This window comes from Pseudogymnoascus destructans (assembly GCF_001641265.1).
Source record: "Pseudogymnoascus destructans isolate 20631-21 unplaced genomic scaffold scaffold_8, whole genome shotgun sequence".
NCBI lineage: Eukaryota > Fungi > Ascomycota > Leotiomycetes > Thelebolales > Thelebolaceae > Pseudogymnoascus > Pseudogymnoascus destructans.
The window spans coordinates 1,417,870-1,431,852 of NW_020167527.1; the positions used below are offsets into that span (position 1 = coordinate 1,417,870).

General features: G+C 48.9%; 4 protein-coding genes across 4 annotated transcripts; 3 read left to right on the forward strand and 1 right to left on the reverse strand.

The window, feature by feature from the left end:
* Positions 1-6,318: 6,318 nt before the first annotated feature.
* On the reverse strand, positions 6,319-6,966 carry VC83_04090 (uncharacterized protein; the record flags this gene model as incomplete). The annotated part of the gene is made up of 1 exon (XM_024467727.1): positions 6,319-6,966. The coding sequence occupies one exon, from the start codon at positions 6,964-6,966 to the stop codon at positions 6,319-6,321; it is 648 nt and encodes a 215-aa protein (XP_024324796.1).
* Positions 6,967-8,019: 1,053 nt separating this feature from the next.
* On the forward strand, positions 8,020-9,176 carry VC83_04091 (uncharacterized protein; the record flags this gene model as incomplete). Its single annotated transcript, XM_024467728.1, has 1 exon — positions 8,020-9,176. The coding sequence occupies one exon, from the start codon at positions 8,020-8,022 to the stop codon at positions 8,305-8,307; it is 288 nt and encodes a 95-aa protein (XP_024324797.1). The 3' UTR covers positions 8,308-9,176.
* A 195-nt stretch (positions 9,177-9,371) lies between these two features.
* VC83_04092 (uncharacterized protein) lies at positions 9,372-10,179 on the forward strand. The gene has a single exon (XM_024467729.1). The coding sequence runs from the start codon at positions 9,501-9,503 to the stop codon at positions 9,888-9,890; it is 390 nt and encodes a 129-aa protein (XP_024324794.1). The 5' UTR covers positions 9,372-9,500; the 3' UTR covers positions 9,891-10,179.
* An 826-nt stretch (positions 10,180-11,005) lies between these two features.
* VC83_04093 (uncharacterized protein) lies at positions 11,006-12,632 on the forward strand (the record flags this gene model as incomplete). The annotated part of the gene is made up of 2 exons (XM_024467730.1): positions 11,006-11,038; positions 11,364-12,632. The coding sequence occupies 2 exons, from the start codon at positions 11,006-11,008 to the stop codon at positions 12,303-12,305; spliced, it is 975 nt and encodes a 324-aa protein (XP_024324795.1). The 3' UTR covers positions 12,306-12,632.
* Between the last annotated feature and the right edge of the window lie 1,351 nt (positions 12,633-13,983).

Genomic DNA, 13,983 nt, shown 5'->3' on the forward strand with positions numbered 1-13,983 from the left:
AAGTGAGCGAAGTGAGCAAAGCAGGTGAAGTGAATGACATAGTGAAATAAGTACTAGAGACTAAAGCGAATTGAAGGGTCGTGACACAAATATCGAAGGAGTGTCATGACACTCAAGTACCTGAAACGGGTCCGACTCGGCTAACCTGCCTTTATGTCAGCACGGGGGAGTGCTGATTCAAAACATATAGCAGCCTCAGACACAGTCACAGCTGCTATTCCTGAAAAACTTGAAAAATCCCCACCAGGCACAACTTCAACTGAGACTACAACTTCTCCCCTAGACAACAAAGATGTGTCGATGGTGCTTTCTCAGAGTTTCACACACCTGTTAATCCCTATTCAACTCCATTTCAAACAACAGGTGTTATCTACAAGGGCTATGATAGACTCAGGGGCAACAGGCAACTTTATATCTCAAGACCTCATCTTGACACACCAGTTACCTACAATTCCCAAACGCACTCCAGAGTTGCTCCGAGTCATTGATGGAACTCCTATCAGTTCAGGTTCCATTACCTGCAACTCCCCAGTACTCAAACTTAAGATTCCCCTAGGAAAATCAACATTTTCAGACACCATCTCTTTAGATGTTATACCAATGAAGTACCCAGTCATCCTAGGTCTTCCATGGCTTCAAAGGCATGATCCAACTATCAATTGGAAGCATTTATCGCTTGGGTTTAGCTCAAATCCTGAGCTCAATACTGAAAAAACCCTTCAAGCCTCAGTTACCCCTATTCAGGTCCAAGACTCAGACTTGTCCCAGATCAAGGATTTTGACCAAACTATGGACGATATATCATCTCTGATATGGGTTAAACCTTTCCAACCTGTCCTGGAGATAGCAGCTACTTCAGATTTGGAGAAATCATCTCAGGAGGTCATTTTGCCTTTAGCATACCAAGACTACCAACATCTTTTTGACAAGGCAAAGGCATCAATTCTGCCAAAGCACCAGCCTTATGACCATGAGATACCACTCGCAGAAGGCTCAATGCCTCCCTACGGCCCTATCTACTCTCTATCTGAATTAGAGCTGAAAACTCTCAGAGAATACCTAGATGAGAACCTTAGTTCTGGCTTTATCAGACCTTCTTCCTCACCAGCAGGAGCTCCCATTCTCTTTGTCAAGAAGAAAAATGGCTCCTTGCGTCTCTGTGTTGATTATAGGGGCCTTAATGCAGTCACTGTTAAAAACAGATATGCTTTACCCCTTATCCCTGAGCTCATGGATAGGCTCTCTTCAGCAAGGATCTTTACCAAGTTAGATCTCAGGGGAGCTTATAACAGGTGATGAGTGGAAGACAGCATTCAGAACACGCTATGGTCATTTTGAATACCAGGTAATGCCTTTTGGGCTTGCCAATGCACCTGCTTCTTTCCAAGCTCTCATGAATGATATTCTAAGACCTTACTTGGATATCTTTGTTGTTGTCTACTTAGATGACATTCTTATATACTCTTTAGACACTCAAGAGCATGTTCTACATGTTAGACAAGTCTTAGAGAAGCTATCTCAAGCACAACTCTTTTGCAAACTTGAGAAATGTCTTTTCCATATGTCTCAAGTTGATTTCTTGGGACATAGAATTTCAACAGAAGGCATTCAGATGGATCCTGAAAAGACAAAAGCAGTACAAACGTGGCCTATTCCTTCCAGCATTAAAGAGGTTCAGTCTTTCCTTGGGGTTGCCAACTATTACAGGAGGTTTATACCAAGATATACATCCTTGGCTTTACCCCTTACTCAATTACTTCACAAGGACACTTTGTATCACTGGGATAAGACACAGCAAGATGCTTTCGATGCTCTTAAAGGAGAATTCAAAGAAGGAAAATGTTACTACACTTTAACCCCTTGAAACTTGCCACTCTTGAGACAGATGCCTCAGATTTTCCTATTTCTGGAATCTTATACCAAGCTCCAAAGGACAAACAAGAAGAGCTACAGCCTGTGGCATTTTACTCAAGAAAGCTATCAGCAGCCGAACAAAACTATCCCATTACAGACAAGGAACTGCTTGCCATAGTATGTTCTCTAAAGCATTGGAGATGCTACCTTGAAGGGGCAAACTATCCTATCACTATTTACAGTGACCATTCAAATCTCTTGACCTTTACAACCACTAAACAGCTCAATCGACGACAAGCAAGGTGGTCTGAACAACTAGGAGGTTTTGACTTTGTTATAAAACATATCTCAGGGGCCAAGAATCAAAGAGCAGATCTCCTCTCAAGAAGACATGACTACCAAGATTCTGCTAAAACAAGCAATACAAAGGCCCTGCTAGACTCTACAAAGCTTATAGCAGCATCTTTAAGCAACCCTCGCACTACAGAGGACTTAGAGGGAAACTTATCCCCTCAAGACCAAGTTGCCCCCATTACCTCTTCTCAGAAACCAGAGACCTTTAAAGACTAAACACCCTCAGCAACACTTCTTAAAGCATTCAAAGATGCTTACAACCACGATCCCTTTGCCAAAAGAACTTTGGAATACCTCCAGAAGAAAGGCTTCTCTCTTGAGAAAGTTGGACTACGAAATTTCTCAAAAAATCAGCAAGGACTTCTCTTATTCAAGAGCTATATCTATGTCCCAAGGGATAAACGATTACAGCTACACCTCCTACACAGCTGCAGGGCACTTTGGCTTTGCAAAAACTTATGAACTTCTAACAAGAAAGTTCTACTGGCCTAGTCTAAGGACTACTCTTCAAGACTATATATCTTCTTGCACTACTTGCAACTTGAACAAACCTACACGGCAAAAGCCCTATGGCCTCTTGCAGCCTCTACCTATACCAGAACGCCCATGGGACTCCATATCCATTGACTTTATAGTCAAGTTGCCTCCTTCTATCCCAAAAGGGGGTGCTACCCCTTATGACTCTATCCTTGTGGTGGTAGAAAGGCTCACAAAATGGCACACTTTGAGCCTTGCAATGAGACTATCACAGCTTCTGAACTTGCGTGGCTATTCCTCAAGGTGGTCTTTAAATATCATGGAATTCCTGGACACTGGATCTCAGATAGGGGAACAGTTTTCACTTCAAACTTTTTTAAGGAGTTCTCTAAACTCTTAAACATGGAACAACGCTTCTCTACAGCTTATCACCCTCAAACAGATGGCCAGACAGAGAGAGTCAACTCTGTACTTGAACAATATCTAAGAATTTATACACTATGCTCAAGACAACTGGGCAGATCTTCTCCATCTTGCAGAATTTGCTTACAACAACACTGTCTCTAACACCACAAAAGAGACACCTTTCTATGCAAACTATGGTTATCACCCTAGGTTTGAAGTGGCAGAACTTAATCGTCCTGAAAATCTCAAAAACCCTTCTGCTACTGAAAGAATCATCTACCTTAAGGACCTCCAGGACTATCTCAAGGTCCAAATACAGTGTGCACAAGACGAGCAGGCTCAGGCCTTTAACAGGGGGGTGGTTGCACCACAATTCAAAGTTGGTGATCAAGACTTTTTGTCTAGAAGACATATCACAACTACTAGACCATCAGACAAACTTGATACTAAAAGACTTGGACCCTTTAAGATCACAAGGACTATTGGCAAGAATGCTTTCGAGCTTGCATTACCACCTACTTGGACTATCCATAATGTCTTCCATGCATCTCTCTTGTCTAAGGCACAAGAAAGTTCCTTAAGACCACTTCAGTCTCCTCCACCTCCTGTTCTGATTTTGGATCAACCAGAATATGAAGTAGAGTCTATCCTTGACAAAAAGACACTTAGAGGTCAGGACTACTTCCTCGTTAAGTGGAAAGGCTATTCTACAAGTGACAACACTTGGGAACCTAAGAGAAATCTAAAAAATGTATCCAAGCTGATTCTAGAATTTCTTTCTAAGAAAGCCACCTGGCTAAAGGGCAAGCACACAGCTAACAAACGTCCTTAAGAGGGGTATCATGTCATACTGACATTTGTTGCACTCAATTTGCTGTCAAACTCAAGAGCAAACTTAAAAATCTCCTCCTCAAACCTACAAGTCACTATACATATTTTGGCTTATCACACCAACAACAAGAGCAATACTACTCAACGATTGCTACAACCATCTATGATTCATTACACGTCATCGCTCCTTAGTTACTGGGCCGATATTACCACATAGCATATCTCTACAACCCTCTATGATTCATTACATGACATCACTCATACTACCACATGACATATCTCTACCAACTAGAGGCCTAGGAGCATGAACGATAGCTCTAAAAGCTCCTACGAACCTCTATGATTCATTACACGTCATCGCTCTTTAGTTACCCACAAGATTGGTTAAGTTATGACATAATTTGTCTATGACATAATTTGTCTATAGGGGTACTCTGACCTTGGACCTCCTTTTACTTCCTATAGGCTACGAACCTAAGAGATGGTTCTATGGGATTCTCTTACGTCGACTACAGTTACCAAGCCTGGTTAGTCATGGAAAGTCTTGGAAAATGAGAGAACTACACTCCTTTAGCATAAATAGGATTGCCCTTTCCTTAAGAAAGGGCAAGCAGACAATACAGTAAATCGACTATCACATACTTCCACGTCTTTTCCAAGCTTCCAAGCATTGATCTTGTTACTCCTTGTTTCTGAAAAGTCAGTGAGGTGCTAACCTCTGACTTATCCCTGAATTCTCAGACTCAACATTTGTTACAACTTGTCTAAACCACTCCACTACATCATACACCTGATTGCTGCATTGTGGAATAGTCTAAGCTACGACCCTTTGGCTCTTTTTCCTAAGACAGTGTGTTGTCTTAGTAAAATCATCCCTTCCTTGGGTGGCTAGATTCTCACATCTGGTGCACCCACCATTACATTCCTCTCTTCATCTTTTTTGTATCCTTCGTAGTAGACCTATAGGATAGCATCCGTTTAGCCTCTGACTCGCACTCTCATATGCTATTACTGTGAGCTGGGTGCCCTGTGTCCTTACAAGTAGAGTGGGCTGTAACACTACTCCCCTTCCCTTCTAGCATTGTCTCAATCGCTTAAGTAGTTGGTGTGGTCTTTCTTCACTAGGTTAAGTTTGTCTTCCTCCTCTATTATGCCTGCTGTTCATTTAACATATAAAGAACGTCATGTGCTTGCTAACCAAATTAAAGTACAAGGCATTGAAATGTTTCGTTGCACTAATTGTCAAGGTTCCTTAAAAAAAATGCTATGTCTCTGTAGCTTCGGCATCCGCTCGTTATAGGGAGTGTGTCAAATCGGGTTTAAAGTGCAATGTTCGAAATCTACCTATAAGTGACTAGGCTGCCATTAAGCGCGAAGAGTCCTAGGTTGCTAAAGCGCTTATGTAAACTACTGCTAAGTTGCATGAGATGCTAGCCCGTCCATCTCACCTAATGAAGTAACAACAATTTGTTCATACTTAGGCTAAGGAAATGTTATAGCGTGGTTTGGATAAACTTAGATGAGCTTGATGCTGTCGAAATAGAGGAGCGAGAAGCCCCTAAGGCTTCTACTTCCGTTATGTAGAGCTCTGTTCTTTTCGACCCCCTTGCTGCTTCTCCCGCATCTTAGGATCGCTAGTTAATGGATGTTAGCATTGATATTCCTCTAATAGGCTACGACTAATGTTCTGTGTAGTTTCTATGACTTGTCTGTAGGTTTATAACCTTTTCATTTTATCAAAAACTCTTCTTTACGTCCTACTAACTTCTGTCTAGGATTGCTTCGACCTTATATTCAATGATCTCATTCTCTAGCTAGAGTTACATGTTAGTCGCAGTTAGGGTGTTTCCTCTTGTTAGTTCTAACAATGAGACATGAAAAACTAGGTGTAGTCTAGAGTTCTTAGGTAGCTTTAGTCTGTAATTAACTAAGCTGACTTTGTTCTATATTTTGAATGGTCCTAATTTCTTGAAGTCTAACTTCGTACTTTTTAGGATAGACATTGCCTAATCTTGTCTAATGTCTATCCCAAAAAGCGAAAACATACCTGTATTAGTGCTATAGAAAACCAAAATACCACTCGAACGAGAGGGGTGGGATATCGGGATGCGCTAGCTGTTCAACGAGTTGACGGACGAGTGCATATCCATCACCATCAATTTAACCCTAAAGCATCTCCATCGTATGCAAATCAGTTTTCCCCAGCCGCATGCGCATCCCGAGCAAATCTCCCCTACTGGCCTTCAACCGAATTCTCTGCCTCCGATCGAGAAGACTGCGAGATTTTCTCAAGTTCTTCCCGCATCGGGCGCTCGTAGGTCGACATAATCCTGGGAATCATCGCTCTAATCCGGCTGGTGCCCTCGATATTTGACATGCCGGACCGGAAAACTCCTGCTACCGAAATCGGAGTTGGCTTTTTATGCCATGGAGTGAGAAGGCGTAATACGGCAACGTACCTTTGCATTGTACCAAGGCATCGAGTTTGGCTTCGGCTTTGGCAAGGTCCCAACCAGCGTGGTCTATACAGCCTGCGATATACTTGTTGTACCCCTTAACATACCGATGGCCTTGAAAGCGATTCGGCTCATCGAATAAGGCGTATCTACACACCAAGTGGAAGAATGCATCTATTAAATTTCGGTCATATATGTAGGCCTCAACGTCGACCTGACGGCAATCCGGCATATCGATATCCCAGAAATTCTTATACATCGTTGCCGCCCCCATAACTTGGTTCATGTGGTAGTCGATCGATTTTCGCATCAATACCAGAGCGTTGAAACTAAGCGGTTCACAAATATCACGGAATAGACCGATAATGGAGCCATGGAATGGTATGTTTTTCGCTGCTGAAACGTTCATAGGCCAGCTTGCCATGTATCCGCGCGCTTCTCTCTCGGCGGCCGTTTTCACCTGATGATAGGAGAGAGTTTTGTACGCTAGCTTCGGTAGCTCTTGTTGCAGTTCAGCAGTATCTTCGAGCTGTGATGAGTTGCTTTCCGGCTTCCTTGAGGGAAGCCCTGTTTCATCCGAATGTTCCATCGTCCAATTGTGATTCTGAGAGTTGATAGGTTGAAAGTCGATATGAGGAAGTTAAAAACCCGAAAATGCTATATTTTTAAAAAATATATTGCCAAAAGCAGAAAAAAGAAAGCAGAAAAAAAAAAGCAGAAAAAAGAATCCATCCCCTTCGTTTACAAAACCCACATTTCAAAATACCAAATGTCTAGTTGATACTACCAAGTCTCTCTAATCAGACGATGCTTTTGTTGCCTACTCAGGTACATTTTCGAGTTTGGCCACAGTTCTGTGATAGGGAGCTAGGGCGCTATCCTCACACCAACTTTTAGGCTTCGTCCAGTTCGAACACTCCGACTGAGACCTCGGACGTCCGCATCTTCCCATGAGGCCGGACTACCAGGTGGCAAAGCGGTAGAAGACACCTGTGTGGGAGGGGTACTTGCGTGTACTTGTCCCCATCGCCGCCGCGGAGGGGGGGAAGGAGTCACCCAGCACCATCAGCTGCTCGCCGAGCTTCGGAGCGCGAATTCCCCGCCTGTGTCTGTGAAGAGCCAACCCCAACCCCCTCCTCCTCCGCAGTATCAGGCAAACCAACGCAAACCAACCCCGTGACAACGGAAAAGTGTGAGTGCTGGTTATGCTGCCTGTCTTTGCAAACACTTGCCTCGGGAGGGAAGGGTGAAGAGACCACGCACCAACCCCGTAGGGACTGGGAAAGGGGAGGAGGTTCCTTCACCTGTCATGAGTAAACCATTGGTGCGTCATCGATTACTGGTCTCGAAACCAGAGCAAGCAGAAAAACCAGGCTAGGTGGTGGGGTAAGGGGGATGTTTGTGTGTAGGAGTGGTATGCTGCCTCATCTTCCCAAGGAAAGTGTGAACAGGCAGGCGGATGGAATGGCATACTCGTCACCATTGCCGTCCCCTCCCGGCTCACCAGGAAGGCAAAACCCAACTTCCCCAACGGGTAAGATGACAGAAATAAGCCCACGCGGCGATGATACCCCTCCAAACGAGTCCTGAAGAGAGGGGAATTGGAAATCATGATGTACTAACTCACCGAGATGACTAGGGAATGGCAAACCCAATTCCACATTCCACCCCCATCACCATCGTCATCCCCTTCATCCCCGTCATCCCCGTCATCCCCGTCATCCACGTCATCCACGTCATCCCCGTCATCCCCGTCATCCCCGTCATCCCCGTCATCCCCGTCATCCACGTCATCCACGTCATCCCCGTCATCCCTCCCCCCCCTGCCTGCCTGTCTGTGTGCCTGCCTACACTCCCTCCTCCCACACCCCCCCCAACACCCACTCGGCACCCCTCCCGCGGCAGACAGGTGGCAAACCCCCTCGTGTAATGTTGTGTAATCCCAACGACAGCGACAGCTGGTAAAAGAAAGGGCACGCAGGATACGGCATCACACCCTAGCTACCTAGCAGGACATGGTCTTTACTCTAATTGACACCGTACGCACTTGCGTGGGCGATAGGGTTAGGCAGTAGAGTTGCATAGCCTGGTATGCCGAGCTGAACGGGTGTCATCAGCCACGGGAGGGAGGAAGGCAGTGTGCACAAGGCTGCGCTGTGCTGGGAAGGACAACCCCAACGGTCACAAGAGGAGGTCGTCGGTGTCATATCATCACCTGGATATGATGTCGAAAGGGTGGTGTGCAGCCTAAACCCGCCAATCCTCAGCCGCACGCCACACCAGCGGGCCCCACGACGGCCATCCATCCAGGCAGGCAGCCAGGCAGGCAGCGCAAAACATGGCAGGAGGTATGGCGACGTTGTTCACGCGGGCATTTATTCATCGAAAGGGGTGAGGGAAAAAATCCTTCACGTCGTTGTTGTTGTTGTTGTTGTTGTTGTTGTTGTCGTCGTTGTTGTCGTCGTCGTCGGTCTAACCTCCCTCCAACTTCTCTCACGATCAACGGGTTGGAAGCGCGCGCCGGTTTAGAGACCATTACCGCCTACCCTCCCCCGTAAGTACCTCTTTAGAACTTTGTAAATAGAAACAAAGAAACAAAGAAACAAAGAAACAAAGAAGCCAAAAATCCCTCACCACCAAAAAAACCCATCCTCCCGTCCAGCGTCTCCCCAAACCCCAAACCACTGCCAATACACCTCTCCCCTTCTTCTCGCATCGTGGCCATGAAACACGGTCGCCGTCGCCAGATTGCCGCCAGCGCCAAGGCCCGGGGCCAAAGCCAGGCCGCGGCGTCTAAATTTACCGGTAAGTTACAGTAAGTTACTCGAGTACCCCGTTCCGTTCCCTTTCTCTACCCTGGTACGTACCAAAGGGGACGGACGGGGTGAGTGGGCGGTAAGCGAGACGATTCCCGAAACGGCCATCACCAACCAACCATATGGGACTGAATTGGCAGCGCAGCACGTTTCAAGCTGTTTTGGGTGGTTCGATGATGCGGAAGATGGGAATGGGAAATACGGGGAGAGGTGGGAGGGAGGGGAGAACGTTTGAGGCGCTGTCACTCTCACCCTTTCCCCTCCACTCAGTATTCAGGCCGAGTCAGATAATACACCCCCGACCACGATGACTCCCCTGGACACATCCTCAGCGCAGCGCAGTGGGAGGCATATTCCACCGCAACCGTGCAGCGATGAGTCCCCTCCACCACGCGATCACAGACGACTGACTGCACACAGAAAAACGCACCAACCAGGCGATCATGAGAAGTTGTATCCGCGGGGTATCATTGGTCCCATGGGACATTTTGGCTATGGGGGGGGGGGTAGAGTAGACCGGAGGAGGGATGGTAGGGCTGTGCCCCTCTCATCCCCTCTATCCCCTCTATCCCCTCTATCCCCTCTATCCCCTCTATCCCCTCTATCCCCTCTAATCCCCATCCCCTCCCCACCAGGTGGTGGTGGTGGTGATGACGACGATGACGATGATGATGGGTGCGGTGATGGGTACCAGTGACCTCAGTTCTGGCGACGGTAATCGCGGGGTAAACGGTCGTCCCACCCGCGACGATGACGATATCCCACCTCGCCGGTGAGGGAATCACCCTCACCGAGAACGAAAGCAGCTCCGCAAACCCTTCAAACTCGTGCCTTTGTATGCAGGGCACATGTCCACGTCGACGGTTGCAGTGTCCCATCTCCCATCTCCCATCTCCCATCTCCCATCTCCCATCTCCCATCTCCCATCTCCCATCTCCCATCTCCCATCTCCCATCTCCCATCTCCCATCTCCCATCTCCCATCTCCCATCTCCCATCTCCCATCTCCCATCTCCCATCTCCCATCTCCCATCTCCCATCTCCCATCTCCCATCTCCCTCACCCCCATCATGCACCACCCCATCATGCAACACCCCATCATGCACCACCCCATCATGCACCACCCCTACCTGTCAAATCCACTCAACACCCTCACAAAACATCCCTTCGTACCCCCATGTCCAGACCATGCAGAAAATGAAAAATCCAAAAAATTCATATGTAGCTGTACATGTTTGTTTGTCCCATCCCTGTCGCACTAAAGCAGCCACCAGGCAACGACTGCGGGCACAGCGCTTGTGATTGATCGAAAGGGATCTGATGCCTAATTATTACTGACCCCATTTTAGCCAAGGCCACTCCCTTTGTTGACTGTTTGACTGTTTGAGTGTTTGACTGTTTGAGTGTTTGACTGTTTGACTTTTGACTTTTGACTTTTGACTTTTGACTTTTGACTTTTGACTTTTGACTTTTGACTGTTTGACCACCCAAGAACAACCTCGACCTCCTACCGACCGAGTCACTGCCCCTCTGCCCCTTCTGCCCCCTCCTACTCCTCTGCCCCTCATACCCCTCATACCCCCCCCCTACCCCTCATACCCCCCCCTACCCCTCCTACTCCCCCCCCCCCCCTCCCCAGAACATGCCTTGACGCCGCTCTGCCCACATCTTCTCACTCTCCCACCCAGTTCGCCTTCTGACTTGCTCATCGCAGCCCAGTGGCTGACAATACGGTCAAGCGGGGGTCGGACCCGCCAGGAGCCGCCATTGCCTGCCTGGAAAGAGGTAACTTTGCCAATACCCCAAGTACCAGATGTACGTCTTTGTCGCTTTCCCATCTTTCTTTGTGCGTCCAGCTAGTTCCGTTTTCGGTTCTCATACCATGTCCTCCTGCTCTCTCTCGTCTCTCATATCCATACATATAAGGGACACCGTCTGCTTCATCTCATCTCATCTTCTCTCCTCTTCTCTTCATATACTCCATACCAACACAACTCCATACAACTTCCATCACCTGCCTCGACGAAAACAGTTCATCCCATACTCCCATCCACTTAGAGCATCCCAAGACTATCATACCAAACCACACTTACCCACCTCACCATCATCGTCTCCAACAACCACCGCATCACCACCGACGAACAACTCGTCAACCACCAAACCTCACAAAGACCAAATCCCCGAGTGCCCTCCCACTCACCCACCACCACACTGGCCCCTCGATCCCGTCTCTCCGGCCCAGCCGCCACAACGGCTCCTCGCCCTTTCATCGTCTCTCCCCCCACCTCCGACGCCCACAACACCAACCTCACCCTCCTCACCCCCCCATCCCCAACAATGTCTCACCACTCCGCCGGCGGCCCCATCCCCATCCGCACCGCCAACCCCCCCCCCGCCAACCCGACACCGCCTCCCTCCCTCTCCGGGCTTTAATCTCCAAACTCACCTCCCTAACCTCAACCTCCCACTCCCTCTGCCACACCATCCGCTCCACCCGCCGCCTCTCCCCCTCTGGCACCGCAACCACCACCCTCGCCGCTCTCGAGTCCTCCCTCGCCGACGCCCTCCCGCGCCTCTCAAACCTCTACGCCTCCCTCCGCGCCACGCACGGCAAGCCCCTCGATATCGCCGACGCACCGTCCCTCGCCGCCCTCGACGCAGCAGTCAACACCCTGAATAAGCACGTCAAAGCGCGGCTGGCTAACATCGCCGATTCGCGCGCGGGCTCAAAGTCAAAATCGGGATTCAAGGAGATCGGGACTACATTCAACGCCGTCATCGACTCGGCTGAAGACGCACTCACTGCGCTCTCCGGCCGTCTCTCCGCCGCCTCCGCCCCTGCCCCAGCACCCCGCCCCGAAGCCGCACCGATCCAAGAAGCCCCGCATAGACCGCACAGGGTCTCGAGGACGCGCGAGAGCGAGCCCCCGCGCGTGCTGGAGAGGGGGGAGATTGCGATTACGTACCGGCAGTTTGAGAGGATGGATGCGGTGATGCAATCTTGCTGGACTGAGGAGGCGGCGGAGGGGGGGAGACGCTTCAGGAATGTGGCGGATCCGTCGAGGGTTGTTTATGGGGTTGTGCCTGAGGGGGGGTTTGTGAGGGTGCTTTGAGTGTCTCGGACGTGGGAGTGGGGTTTGATTCTTTCTGATTTAGCGATGGCGATGGGGATGGTACGATATGATGCGATGGGGACATGTTTGATGCTTTTTTTACTTTCCTTTGTTTGGATTATGGGGGACGCATGGATCCTGGAGGTTCTACATCGGGATTTCCTTGGTTGTTGTCATCATTATTAGCATTATCCTCCGCATACGTGCGTTGAGGTCCCCTCGGTGGGAGGGAGAACAGAACAGGACAGACGAAGATAGTCTGGGACTTTTCCACCCACGAGTTGGGTGGAATATCAATAGTAATATGTTTTTTTTTTGGATACAACACTTTGTCTTTGCGATTTGCCTGTAACTGCGACTGCGACTGATCATGAACGCGAACGTGACTTAACTGACCTTATCCCGACTGTTCCCTCCCACAACCCCCCCTCCAACCTCACGTCTGGATATCCGCGAATTAGATTCCGCTACATCCCCATCTAGACTTTCCCCCCCCCCATCTCAGCCCAGTGTCCCGTCGTTTGCTTGGCTGCCTACTCACCGGTCCCGCCCACGCGTCGATTTACGTGTTTGCGTGCTTACCTCTTAGTCCACTCCTGCGTCACAGCCTTCGGGTTACTAACACACTATCTGGTTGCTAACCCATCCTTGTACATTCTTACCTGTCAACTTATCCGTCCAGCTGTCAAGTTGGTCGAGTCAGATAGATAGTTACCTAGCTACCAGGCTGCTTGCTTGCTAGCTGCCAGGCACCTACTACCTACATCCACTCACCCTCTCCCGCTCCCGCATCTCTCCCGCAGCTGTCCGCATCGTCCCAAAGGTCTAGCCATTCAGCTGCTCTGGTCAGAGCAGCTGCGCCACCTCATCCACTGCACGAGCCACTTCTGTATCTGTACGGTGGAGTACTCCGTACAGTACAAAGGAACGGATCGGGAGGGAAGCCACGGTAAGCAGCAGCCACGAGTTACGTTATCCCTTGTGAGAGAAGGGCTAGAAGAAGCAAGCCACAGATCCTTCGGTGAGAAGCCACAGGAGAGCGGGTGAGGACGTGCAAGCCACTCCGCACGAGCCATATCTAAGGCTGTAAGCACCACACACGTTCCCTTTGGAGTATGCGTAGGATTGGTCCACGGCACCGCCACGGGTCTGGCCATGCTGCTTACGGCATGGGTAGGTAGATGGAGGGATGGTGCGGGTATGCGGGTAGGGCGGAGGATGGGGCTGATTGTGTAGACAAGAGAGTATAGTAGAGCTCCCTTCATCTTCAAAGGGAACCCTCGCCCCATAGGTAGGAAGAGTATATTCCCCTCCGACAGGAAAGAAACCCACAACCCCACAGTCGTACGCTGCGGTCTCTCGTCTACAAGTCCTGCACAGAGGTGAGATTTACACAACAGCGCTCAGGGATGGGACACAGAATGGCAAATAATGTAAGTTAGGTAGAAGAAAAGTATGATTTTGTCATTCACCCCCCTCCTCCATCCAGCTAATCTGAGGATCTCCAAAATCCTAGTTTGGATGGACGAGATGTTGTCGTCGGAGTGCAAACGCATTCCCAAACTGGGAGAGAAACAACATCGGCGAAACATATATTGTCCGCCAATCAATAGATGCTCTCTGCCTCCTTACGATTCTGAAGGTCAATATTGTTCTCGCAGCCTCAGGAATGTGGTTT